This window comes from Rhinoderma darwinii, chromosome 2 (genome assembly GCF_050947455.1).
Source record: "Rhinoderma darwinii isolate aRhiDar2 chromosome 2, aRhiDar2.hap1, whole genome shotgun sequence".
In the NCBI taxonomy this organism is placed as follows: domain Eukaryota; kingdom Metazoa; phylum Chordata; class Amphibia; order Anura; family Rhinodermatidae; genus Rhinoderma; species Rhinoderma darwinii.
In genome coordinates this window covers 12,501,075-12,515,015 of record NC_134688.1, presented here as the reverse complement: position 1 = coordinate 12,515,015, position 13,941 = coordinate 12,501,075, and the positions used below count along the sequence as shown (strand labels likewise).

Below are 13,941 nucleotides of genomic sequence, written 5' to 3'. Positions count from 1 at the left end.
GTATTATGCAGTAATAGGGTCAATGCACACGATGCGTATTACGTGCGTTTTTGCCGCGTGGATTTGCGTGAGGTAAATCCGCAGTGTATTACAGTACCAGCATAGTCAATGAGATTCTAGGAAATCTCATGTACACCCTGCAGTATTTTTCAGGACGTAAATTGACCAGCGGTGTGTATCTTAGAACCCACAGAATATGAATTTATCTTGCGTTTCCGCTTGTGAATTGTATCTGAGACACTTCGTTGATCGGCAATCGTTTGCTCCTGTCACTACGATCGCTCGTCCCCATACATTCCTATCATGTCGGCAGTGCGTCTCCCTGAGCTGTAAACAGGAAGATATACTGCCGGCAACGATAATATTTATTGCTGCATAAACTATATGATCAGGCAATGATCGTCTGATCATTGCCTTGACTGATCGTTGATCGGGAACCGTTTTTCCGATAATTCGTCCGTGTAAAAGGGCCTTTACTGTTCCAGGAGACCAAGGATAGGACCACGATTCAGGAGCTTATATTTCCAGGTAATTATATTCACTTTTCTTTGTGGTGACAGCAGATCTTGGAAGGAGCTGGTTCTCCTTCGAGAAATCCAACTGGTGGAGGGAGTCTTTCATGCAATGCTCCTTGGGAAAAGTATGCAAATTATCTCTCCTCAGAAGAAAAGAAAACTGTATCTACAGTGCCACCTATAGGTGACTATGCTGTAAATTAATGTCCAACCCTTTCTAGAGACTGGAAACATGATATTAGTCAAACTAAAGACAACCATCCATAGACAGAAAGGTTTCTGTGTTTTTGCTCATCGTCAGTACAGAGTAGGATTCTGGTTGACTGGGTGAGATGCCTTAGATGCAGCTCTTGGAAGGTAGTTTCTCTTTGCGGAGATTAATCTTGGGTCTTACAGGCAATGTTCCCTGGGAAAGGCATGCAAATTGACATCTTACCTAGCCAACCAGTACCCTACACTGTACTGACGAGGAGCAAAAACTCTGATACAGTGCTGTCTACAGTTTGTTGTCTGTGGTTTGCCTGATATCCCTAGTCATGTTTCAGGGCTCTTTAATGGGTCGGATATGGACTTTGCACGGTGATGACAGACCTCTTACTTTTGGATGGAGTACAGATCATAAGTAACAAGTCACCCGGTACTGTAACGTCCACGGCCCGTCGTTCCTACTCACCCCTTGACGGCCGTGACCTCAAACTTCCTTCCTCAGGCTGGTGTCTCCCTCCTAGGAGACGCCGACACTCTGTTCCTCTCCGCCCTGCAGTGTTCTCCAGGGCCCGCGCATGCGGCTCGTTCCCGGCCTTAAAGGGCCAGCATGCACACATGAAAAATATTACTTATTAGCCCCTGATCACCCTGGACTATAAGAAGGGCTCTGCCCTTTCACTCCTTGCCTGAGTGTTATTGGTAATTCCATGTTAGTCTTAGCAAATGGTCCCTTAGTGTTATCCTGTTCCCAGTGTTCCTGCTATCTGTATTCTGTATCCCTTGCTGTGTTTGTTCCTGAGCCTTATCGAATGTTGGAGTCGTGTTGTGCCAGCTGTCACGCCTTCTGTCATACACCACGTCTGGTGTCATCTGCCACGCCTGATATCCCCTGCCACGTCTGGCGTCATCTACCTTCAAGTTTCATCTGTGCCTAAGCCTCTGCCACTGTCTGGACTATTACAGGTACTCTTGTACTAGGAATTTGTATAGACTGTTGTTTGGCCAGCTGCTACCCCGCTACGGTGGTGCGGCGGGTGGGTCCACATACCCACGGATCGTGACAGGTACCTTATCAAACAGAGCTATGTATAAGGAGAACCCAAATCGGTCCTTCAGGTTGACTTTGTCGGCCAGTGAGTTGCAGAGTTCCTTGGCTGTGGTGGCCGAATCCGTGAGAAGGGTCTTAGTCGTTCCATCCATGAACGTCACAGGAAGCATAATTGGCTTCTTAGATTTGGTGGCCTATTTAGAACAGTGGGAAACAGCGTAGATAAATGGAAAATAATACAGCAAACATTTTAAAAAAAGTCTTCTCATGTCCAAGCACGTTGTGATGCTTCAGCCCATTTTGGAGAATTGGCCGAATAACATATCAGCAATGGGATCACAAGATACTCTAAGGAAGTGGCTCACAACCTTTTAGGCATGGGGAAGGGGGGTCTCTTCTTCTGGGGAACATTACAGCTACCCCTAAAGGTGGGCATACATCTTCAGTAGCTGTCGGCCAAATGCTCGTTCGGCCGGCAGATACTTCTCAGAGTTTGCATTTGTTCTCAATGGGGAGAGTGGAATAAGCCGCTGCCAGATACCTCTGGCGGCGGCTTATCTCACTTAAGACAATATGCCCAATCCTTTTTTCCCCCCGACATCTACCGAGCAAACGTCGGTTGAAAGTCTACTACACATTAGATGGTCATCCGGTCCCACCCTAGCTCTTTACCTGAAAGCATCCCATAATTCCATTCTACTTGTCATGAGGAGTGTTCCTATGTAGTTGACATTATACATGGACTATTATACTACACTATTACACTTGCAGCAATATAGGGCATTATTTGACGCCAGATGTGGCACTATTATAAGTGACATTCTATATGGGACTTTATGAGTAACACCAAGAGTAGGGCTTTCAATAATGACTATTATACTTGCTGCAAGGTTAGGATAAGAACCATCACACTTGCAACACTATAGCAGACTATTATACGTGGCACCAGGAGTGGCACTCCTACGGATGGAAACATGCAAGGACCTATTAATCTTGACTCTAGGAGTAGCCCTCTAAGAATTGACCCTTTACATTGGACAATTATAGTTCTAATATTATACTAGATATTATAGATGGTAATATTTCACTTGGCGCCAGGGGTAGCGATAATAGACTAGACACCACATATTAGACTTTTTACACTTGACATCAGGAGTGGAACTTCTACACAACACTATAAAGGAGACTGTAACACTTGACATTAGTAATGGTAAATTATACATCAGACTATACATGGTATAATTATACTTGGCACCAGGATTGACAATATTATTTTTGAAATTATACTTGAGACTATTAAACATCAGTGAATTACCTGGGGTATACTTAGCATCAGGTCTGGTACTATTATACATGATACTATAGATGGGATTACTATACTTGGCGTCACGTGTGGCACTATTATATGTGATCCTATACATGGGATTTCTATACTTGGCGTCAGCTGTAGTACTGTTATACTAAACATTAGTTTCTCAACCTGCGGTATGTGCACTCCAGAGGATACCCGGCATGTCTCCAGAGGGTACTGTTTTTGTGGTGTGCTTTTAATGTGCAGCACATAGTCTTAGCGTACCTGGCCGTACACATAGGATTATTATACCTGGCAACAATATGACTATAACACTTGGTGACAGATATTGAAATATTACACGTGACTATACACATAAGCATCACAGACACAGCACTAAAAAACACAATTTATCCTTGACTCTCTTCATGACTTTGGCATATGGTATCAATTATGGCACCATGTATATTTAATGAATAATGTAAAACTTCAGTACTGTGCCCCTTGGAAAAGCAGGTGTGGAAACATACCTGAAGCTCCAACCAGCTGGGGGGTTGCGTCCGGGTGCCATTAGCGAACGTCCTTCTCATCCGCTCTTCACAGTATGGAGCATATCCTGGGGGCCCCCCGCTAATAAAGTTTCTCAGATACTGAAATTAAGTCACAGGAAGATACAAGTAGCATCAAATGTAAACACTATATACCAAGGAAGGTACAACCACATACTATAGAGAAAAATGTAGAGAAATCCTCCAGCTCACCTGACACACTCCGGTGTGTCGTTGATAGCGCCCGGATCCTCGTGTCGGCACACGGAATATCAAGTAGAGACAGGGGACAAAGGTAGGATCCAGCGCTGAAAGGCGTTAAAATGGAATTCGATTTTCCAAGTTTAATGTTGTAGGTTTAAAAGGAAGTCCAGTGGTATTAGGTCCTGGGTGTGTATGAAGTGGAGGGAGGGTATCCTCTTGGGCCTACGCGTTTCGGACGACGCAGCGTCGTCCGAAACGCGTAGGCCCAAGAGGATACCCTCCCTCCACTTCATACACACCCAGGACCTAATACCACTGGACTTCCTTTTAAACCTACAACATTAAACTTGGAAAATCGGATTCCATTTTAACGCCTTTCAGCGCTGGATCCTACCTTTGTCCCCTGTCTCCACATACTATAGAGTAAGGGTATGTTCACACGCTTAATAAAAAAGCTTCTGAAAATACGGAGCTGTTTTCAAGGGAAAACCGCTCCTGATTTTCAGCCGTTTTTTAACAACTCGCGTTTTTCACGGCCGTTTTTGGAGATGTTTTTCTATGGAGTCAATGAAAAACGGCTCCAAAAACGTCTCAAGTACTTCTTTTTCGCAGGCGTTTTTTAACGAGACCGTTTTTTAAAACGGCTGCCTAAAAAAAGCGGCCCGTCGGAACAGAACGCCGGTTTCCCCATTAAAATCAATGGACAGATGTTTGGAGGCGTTCTGCTTCCGATTTTTCGGACGTTTACAGCCGAAAATAAGCCGTGTGAACATACCCTAAGGGTGTATGTACCATAGACTGGGGAGCTATGGGCCCCAGGGAAAGACAACCTACATGGGTGGCCATATTACAGGGATATTCAATTCACTAAAAGCCATTATGTGTATCAACCAGAGCTCTGGCGTTAAAGACCATCTAAGACAAATATCACCAGTAAATGTAACTCTTTGAGTCATCCCCAAGTTTTTAAAAAGAACTTTCTTAGTTATATCTTTTTCCTGGGAATCTGGGTGACTACCAATATGGACGTCAAAACACCTTAAGTGGGGGTTGTCACCCATTTTTCCCAGAATTCCACTTGACATATTGTTCCATATTGTTTTATCACTTAGCAGATTTGTATTATAGGAGTCTAAAAAAAATATACCACTCAAGGACTTATATTCATCGATGATTTTTTTTTTTAAAGGGGAAGTACTATCCAATAACGAAGTTAAATTTTTAGACATCTCTAAACCCACCCAAGTTTTAGTCATTCAGAGCAAACTGGCAATGTTAATAGGGATACATAGAATTATTAACCCCTTTAGGATGATTCCGCTTTGGACAACCCCTACTTAGAAGGGTCCCTTTACAATAAGCAGATCACAAAGTGTCCCACTGTTGAAATACCCAGTGATCATCTGTAATCAGTAGGGAAACCTGGCAGTAAGTGTTCAATTTGCCTGCAGCACCACCACAGGAGAAATGAAGCATTACACAGTGTCCATTCATATCAATCTTTTGTCTGTATTATACAGGACAGAACAGGTCCTCCGGAGAGAGAGAGAGACACTCTTTGTAACCCTTCTCCATTTGACACGAGATAAGGATCCTGAACAAGAGTCCCCCCCCTCCATTAACTCACAACTCCCTAATAGGGTGTATGACAATGGGTTTTCTAAACTGGACAACACATTTGAAGCAACAATCTAAGAAAAACTCATTCACTGTATTAGGCCCTGTTCACACAGGGTTTTTGGCGCTATTTTTGACGCAGAAACAGCGACGGAAACTGCGCCAAAAAACATCTGAAACCCCCCCCCCCTTTGATTTCAATGGGAGGCAGAGGCGTTTCTTTCCCAAGCGTTTTCGCATGTTTTTTTTGTCCGTGGCGCTCAATGGCTGTGGTTGAAAAATGCCGCTAAAAACACGGCAAAAAAGTGGTAAAGGGCCTGCAGTTTTTTTTTTTTTAAATCTATGCAGCTATTTAAGGCCTCGTTATTGGTTCAACGAGGCTTTTATTTATATAATTTTCTTTTATAATTGTCTGAATGCATAAAAGTCAATTCTGCCGTTTATTTTCCACATTGATTTTTTTTGTCGTGTTTAAATGTATTTCATTTTCTTTCGCTTCATTAGGGAAATTAAACTTTTAAATATTTTATTTTATTATATTCCATTTCTATATAACATGACACTATTGCCTGTGCATATCAAATGAACAGGCACCTGCTAGGGCATACCTAACGTATGCCTGAAAAATCATAAGCACTGGACAGCCGGTCCTAAAACTGTCAGCCCTGGCGATCACTATGATATCTGGCAAGGACTTGACAAAGGGAGCCCTCTCCTTTTGTCTGCCTGCGATCAATACTGATTGTGGTGCTTCAGGGGTTAAACGATCAGGATCAGAGTATTCTCTGATCCCGTCTGTTAATGTGAGGCTGAATGGTAACCTAGGAAAGAAGGGGCTCTGTTTTATTCTGTTCCCCTCTTCTGCCCCATTACCCTTTCTGTTAATGTCAGACACCCTCCTGCTGGTGATCACAGGTGCTGTGCCCGCACGATCACCATATCGTACATGTACAACACTTTGCGCAACGATTTAATGGGTGCACTCAGGCACTGTTAATAGGGCACACTACTATTATGAATAGGGGCATAATGGAAATGGCGCCACATCTGTCTACTAGTTATGTGTGGAATTGCAGCTCAACCCTATTCACGTCAATGGGGCTGAGCTGCAATACCGCACGCAAACAAAGGACAAGTGTGGCGCTGTTTTTGAAACAAAGCAGCTATGTTTTTCTAATTCTGGATAGCTCCTTTCATGGCGGCACTCTGGCATTATCATGGGGGGCACTTTTAACAATTCTTAGCAGTTAGCACCCAACTAAATACAATTTGGATATTCGGTATAAGGCAAACTGACCTTGACAAACTTCTCAGAGGGGGCAAAGCAACCCACACACAGAGACATAAGGATCCAGCCACGGGCATGGCTGCTTTTGGAGGGATTCTGGGTAAGTTGCTTGGAGATTTGGCAGTAGATTTCATCCCTGCAGGATCCAGATGAAAGCATAAGATTACAACTGGCAATCTCTATTCTGTTTCATTGCATTGCGGAAGTTGTAGTTTCCTTTTTGCACATCATACTACAATAAAGTACAAGCCTATACAGACACTGTACCAGCTGGCGGCAACAGTGAGATGCGAGATTCTGAAGCCTTGAAAGACCATAGGAAATCAGAAGTATTCTAAATGCAGCTCTGGATGTGACTGGAGTTTAAGACATAATCATAAGGAAAGCAAAAAAGATTGCAATTTTGTATCTAGGTGATCACTGTGATGTTGACGGCGTATTGGCACTTTAAATCATTTTCTATTCTGTTCTATGGGGTGGCAAGGAGATGAAGCACAAATAAGTGTCAGGAAGCTGGAGGTAAAGGCTTTCATTTCCATCATTTATTGATGTCGGTCTATTGACAGTGATACTGTTATCACACAGATGGTCGGTGCACACAACAGCTGGTACAGGCACCAACACTAATTCATTATTAATTGTTAGGGATATTGTCAATTTCGGAGCCTTCTATGAGGGAAACACCGTGAACCCATCACCTCCACAAAGTGCGGCTAATGCTTCCACGGGCTAACCAATATTCATGGGGTTTATCTACGTATAACGTTGAGCGACGTTACAGATACTTTGCTTTCTTTATTTTGTACCAATCTTAAGGGGTTCCCTACTTTGGACAATCCCTCCTTGTTCGAAGGGTCCCTTGGCAATAAACTGATCACAAAGTGATCAGCTGTGATCTGTGGGACATCCTGGCAGTAAGTGTTCAGTTTCCCTGCAGCACCACTACAGGAGAAATGAAGAATTACACAGTGTTCATCGATGTGTTGTCTGTGTAAGGGCTTATTCACACGAACGTGGGGGAACTCGGACGTAAAAAATGGCAGTTTCACCCGTGTTGGACTCATTTTCACGGATCCACAAAGACTTGAGTCTATCGAGGGATCCGTGAAAACGGAAGAAAATAGGACATGTTCTATTTTTCAACAGACCCTTCACATGGTCCGCTGAAACAACAGCCGTGTGAACGGCCCCATTGAAATTCATGCGTCCGTGTGAAGGCCGTTGGTTTAACGGCCGTCACACGGACGTATTCAACGTTCATGTGAATAAGCCCTAATACAGGACAGGTCCTCCAGAGGCGGGCGCCCTATGTAACTGCTCTCCATTCTGGTCAACATCCTAAAGAGAGGACCCCCTCTATTACCTCCGAATTTCCTAATGGGGTGTATAAAAATGGGCTTTGTAAACCAGACAATCCCTTTAAATTATATGATGACTTGTACCTTAGTCACATCTAGAGCTGCTATCAGAACTGTGCAAGTTTCCTTTACCTCTAAAACTAAGGGGGTCTCACATCCCCTTGCATCCTGTCGTTCCTTCAACTGTATAAATGAAAATCATGTTCTGCTGTACTGCATTATAGGACATGTGGTGTTTGTATTGCACAGTGGTGTGATATAGAAAAAAATATATCTCTCCATGCAGTACATTATGGGATTTCAGCTTAGCAATTAAAATTGGCAAGCATAGCGACTAGTTCCAAGTGGCAGCTGCAGCTTTAGATGTGATTGGAGTAGAAGAAAGTTACTCAACATTTTTTTATTTAACCAGTAAAAGTATATTCAAAGTAAAGGAAGAAAATCTCTCAGAAATGTTCCCAGACAGGATAATAAGAAGGTTCTGACCGTAGCGTTGGCCTCAGGATGCCATTCCCAATAATAAAATGAAGCTTCTCCAGGTTTGAGGTGGGGCGATCCTCCAGCATGCTGTTACCCTGGAGTGTGGACTCTCCGTCATGGAGTCTTTTAGTGACCTGTTCAAAATCAATAAAGGAGAGATGAAGGTCATAGCTCTCAATGCCATGTTTGGGTTATCTCTAGGGGGTGTGGGGGTGCCTATGGTATACATAGATTAGATACATGCATTGACATTAATTACATTTTCAATAAAGATATTGAAGCTTGAACACTAACTGGAGGCAGAGATCGTGTCTAATGAGGGGGCTCGTAGGTGGTTGACCCCCTAACCCGAACGTGAACCTCCTCAGGTTCACCACTTCACTCTCGAGTCGACAACTAACTGGTCAGGCAGCCCGTATCTCCTGTAAGGGACCTTCCAACCTGTGGCTCTCCAGCTGTTGTGAAATGACAACTCCTAGCATGGGGATGCTGAGAGTAGTAGTTTCCCAGCTGGAGGACAATAGGTTGGAGAACGCCGCCTTTTCGCATGAAAAACGGCCCTTCATTTTGGCATGGGTTGGTAGTGGGAGATGTTAATTAGAATTACGATGGGAGGTTTTTTCTTTTTGAATTTTTGCTACGGGGTCCTCCGTTTTCCAAAAGAATTTTTTTTTAGTAGCAGGTGACTCGAAGAACGAGGATCACCCTAGAATATATCATTAAACAGTCTGGGCTACCATATCCAATGTACTGCTTGACCATCAGATTAAGTTGGGGTGGGGCGTTCTGGCTATCGGCCCCCTCATTACTAATTACAGCTACGTCTGACTCTATAGATATAAAGATGGCATTCTCCTGTTGTAGTGCACCTCCTCCGTTAACTTGGACTTTTTCTTCAAGGTCAGTGAGACCAGCTTGTGGCGCACACTGTTCTTCTTCTGTCCGTCGATGTGAGCGCTCTACACAGAGGAGAAAAGATATGAAGAGAACCTATTAGCATACTCTGTAGAGAGCGGGAGTTTAGGTTTCCTAGCAACTACGCAACTTCCTGTTTGGGTGACCACCATCAGAGTACACGTAGTGGTCAAAGGTCGTTCTATCTGCTATACAATGCACTGCCTCGCCTCTACATTTCACACAGGTATGTTTTATGTCACTACCACATACAGGAGAAAATGGTAAAAAAAAAAAAAAAAAGTAAAAAATGCAGGAGCAAGACGGACTGAAAGTTACAGTATCTGGTACACGGCTGGTCAACACACCGGGCAAAGAGAGTGACGTCACCAGTCATGTGCCCCATGGCGGCATTGGGAAACGGGGCCAATTTTGTTACAGTAAATACATTACAAATGTAAATCACATTCCCAGGTTAAAAACACTGACACATAAAAGTTTTAAATCGGAAAACCCCTTTAAGCTAAAAGAGACCTGGGGGAGACATAGACCCACATTTTCTAAGACTGGCATAATTTATGCCAATCTTAGTAAAGAAAATAGTGCCGTGATTTGCGCCACATTTATTAATAGGCGCACTCTTCTTAATAAATTTGAGAGGCAGAAAAACTCATGAAAACCTGCTGTGAGCGAGTGTGGAATTGCACCAAAATTTGCACCATTTTCAACTTTTTGAAGACCACACCCCCTTCTCTAATCATGAGAGAATTCGCAAATTTTACCACCAATTTGTCGCACAATTCGATTTTCTATTTTATTGCCACCGTTTACGCCAAAGCCTGACATAAACTGTATGATAAATGTGGGTCATTATGTAGCAAATAGACTTTATAGAGGTCCTCCACCTAAATTTTGTTTTAGTTAAATATGGTTAAAGAGGCCGTAACAGACCAAGCCTCCTTGCCCCTCAATGCCCCCAGTTCAGGAGCAATTTTGCCTTGAGCTAAAGACTTATAGAATCTGGGATAGAATGGTTGCTAAGGACATGCTGCCCAACAATCCCATTAAAAAGACAGTGGTTGTTAGGCAGTGTGTCCCTAGTAACCAGACTCAGAAGTTCAGCTTATAGCTAGATTGGCATTCGGCTGACAGAGGAAAAGCAGCTTGGCACCAGTCAAGTCATGACATTCCCCATCTCAAACTGTGGCAAAAATAAAAAAAAATTCTAAAAATAAAGTAAAAAAATAAAAATATTCCAAATAGCAAAAGAATAGTGAATAATAGAACGCTCCTTAACATAAATTAGGCCCCATGCACACGACCGCAAAAAAAATCCCTAATTGCGGGCCGTAATACGGCCCGCAATTACAGAGCTGCCCAATTCTATTGGCCGCTGACACCTTTCCGTAGCGCTACAGAAAGGTGTCCGTGTCGTAGAACCGGGTCGAAAAATATGGAGCATGTCCTACTTTTGGATTTTACGGGCCGTGCTCCCATACTTTGTAAAATGCGGCGCACGGCCCACAAACGCGGGCTGTGATGAAGGGCACGGCCGAGTGCTTGGGGCCTGATACATTGCTTATGTCAGGAGTATACAAAGCTATATCTGGCCGGGACTTGGGTCACCACGTCTTACCTCCCCCTCTCCTTGCAGGGCCTGGAGTTCTCTTTTATAAGTCTTTTTCCCCAGGGTTTCATAGATCTTCGTCATTACCGGGATCTTCTCGCATCCATCGCTCATGGCGGTATGGTACTTTGGTTCTGGAAGGTCACCCATAAATCGGAGAATAGTAATCCAAACAGCAAGAGCAGCCTGGCAAGGGAACTCAAGAATATGAATTTTTATTTAAAAAATATGTAGCTTATTGATGGTGGTGACAACTACAACCATCATCTACAGTCAATTTTGTTTTGTCCGAAATATGTAAAACAAATATGTACTAAGAATTAAAAAATGACAAAGAAAAAGAAAATTGTTCTCTAAAATTTTTTGGTTTTTGACCACTAGGTAAAAAGAGAAAACATTCAACACCTAGATGAAGACTTGTACCAGACTAGGCACAACTCAATGGCTCTGCTACATAGCAGCTGTGATAGGTTGCAACATGATGACAACTTTTTTGGAGACCATTGCAGCTGCCCCCCATATAAAAAAATGGATACTCCACATGACTGCCGCAGTTGCTCAGCCCTATATTACTTACCAGTTGGTCACCTTCGTCTTCGTGGTAGAGCAGAGGTTGCTTTAAGGGTCTTCGGATATAGGTGTTAGTGGTGGTCCCCTGGAAGTAAGTGGCTGCAAACTTTGCAAATTTGTACTCTGAGAGATCTTCTTCTTCCTCTTCGGGGAGAGGCAGAGAATCATCTAAATCCTCCTCCTCCATTTGTCCATGTGCTCGCTCCAGATCCTGGGAGATGGGAACATGTGTGAAATCATTGATGAGTTAAGATCAGAAGTTTGCAAACCCAATATGTATCGATCCATGGTTTGGATGTTCTTAGAACCATTCAAATAGGTCCAGAATCCACTGGTCTGGAAATCCCAATAATCCTGCATGCATTAAAAATAGTGTTTTGCTGGAGTATTGTTTAAATTACCTGTCTGGCACAGGTGTCTTCCAAGGCTCCGCCAGAGGGCAGCCCATCCTTCGATGGATAGCAGAAAATGATCCTGGGTATTTTACAGATGTAGGTATATACTAGTACTACGGCTTTATATGTCACTATGCTGCTGCCAGAGTGCAGGATTAGTCACCAAAATCACTGCTAATGACTTTGACAAGGCCATAGTGGTAGAGTAGACCCTGGAATGGGGCCAATATACATTATATGGCCTAAAGTATGTGGATCCTCTCCTAAACATTGAGTTCAGGTGTTAAAGCCACACCCATTGCAAACAGGTGCATAAAATCCAGCACACAGCAATATAATCTCCAAAGACAAGCATTGTTAGTAATATGAATCGTACTGAAGATCTGTGACTTTACACGTTTACACGTCACAGGATGCAAAAACTCAAGAGAAAAAAAAGGGGGTATTGGTCTGCTACATCCTAACAAAATGAAAAATGTACAGGTGCACATACCACTGTCATGGGATGCCACCTTGGCCACAAGCCAGTTTGTGAAATGTCTGATCTGCTAGATCTGCCCCGGTCATCTTTAAGTGTTGTTATTATTATCTGCTAGATCTGTCCCTGTCACATGTAAGTTATATTATTATCAGCTAGATCTACCCAGTCACCTGTGAGTGTTATTATTATATTCTAAATCTGCCCCGGTCACCTGTAAGTGTTATTATTATCTGCAAGATCTGCCCCGGTCACATGTAAGAGTTATTATTATCTGCTCAATCTGCCCCGGTCACCTGTAAGTGTTATTATTATCTGATAGATCTGCCCCGGTCACCTGTAGGTGTTATTATTATCTGCTAGATCTGCCCCGGTCACCTGTAAGTGTTATTATCTGCTAGATCTGCCCCGGTCACCTGTGAGTGTTATTATTATCTGCTAGAGCTGCCCCGGTCACCTGTAAGTGTTATTATTATCTGCTAGATCTGCCCCGATCACATGTAAGAGTTATTATTATCTGCTCAATCTGCCCCGGTCACCTGTAAGTGTTTTTATTATCTGCTAGATCTGCCCCGGTCACCTGTAGGTGTTATTATTATCTGCTAGATCTGCCCCGGTCACCTGTGAGTGTTATTATCTGCTAGATCTGCCCCGGTCACCTGTAAGTGTTATTATTATCTGCTAGAGCTGCCCCGGTCACCTGTAAGTGTTATTATCTGCTAGATCTGCCCCGGTCACCTGTAAGTGTTATTGTTATCTGCTAGATCTGCCCCGGTCACCTGTAAGTGTTATTGTTATCTGCTAGAGCTGCCCCGGTCACCTGTAAGTGTTATTATTATCTGCTAGAGCTGCCCGGTCACCTGTAAGTGTTATTGTTATCTGCTAGATCTGCCCCGGTCACCTGTAAGTGTTATTATCTGCCAGATCTGCCCAGGTCACCTGTAAGTGCTATTATTATCTGCTAGAGCTGACCCTGTCACCTGTAAGCGTTATTATTATCTGCTAGATCTGCCCCTGTCACCTGTAAGTGTTATTATTATCTGATAGATCTGCCCGGTCGCCTCTATGTGTTATTATTATCTGCTAGATCTGCCCCGGTCACCTGTAAGTGTTATCTGCTAGAGCTGCCCCGGTCACCTGTAAGTGTTATTATTATCTGCTAGATCTGCCCGGTCACATGTAAGTGTTATTATTATCTACTAGATCTGCCCGGTCACCTGTAAGTGTTATTATTATCAGCTAGATCTACCCAGTCACCTGTGAGTGTTATTATTATATTCTAAATCTGCCCCGGTCACCTGTAAGTGTTATTATTATCTGCAAGATCTGCCCCGGTCACATGTAAGAGTTATTATTATCTGCTCAATCTGCCCCGGTCACCTGTAAGTGTTATTATTATCTGATAGATCTGCCCCGGTCAC

General features: G+C 43.3%; 1 protein-coding gene across 1 annotated transcript in view; it reads right to left on the bottom strand.

Moving 5' to 3' along the window:
- The window catches only part of MYO7A (myosin VIIA), an 84,108-nt gene that overhangs the window by 55,427 nt on the left and 14,740 nt on the right, over nucleotides 1-13,941 (bottom strand). Inside the window, 7 exon segments of the mRNA XM_075851358.1 lie at nucleotides 1,791-1,964; nucleotides 3,592-3,711; nucleotides 6,728-6,854; nucleotides 8,563-8,690; nucleotides 9,426-9,515; nucleotides 11,087-11,263; nucleotides 11,655-11,858. Of these exon segments, the coding sequence (XP_075707473.1) occupies nucleotides 1,791-1,964; nucleotides 3,592-3,711; nucleotides 6,728-6,854; nucleotides 8,563-8,690; nucleotides 9,426-9,515; nucleotides 11,087-11,263; nucleotides 11,655-11,858 (1,020 nt within the window).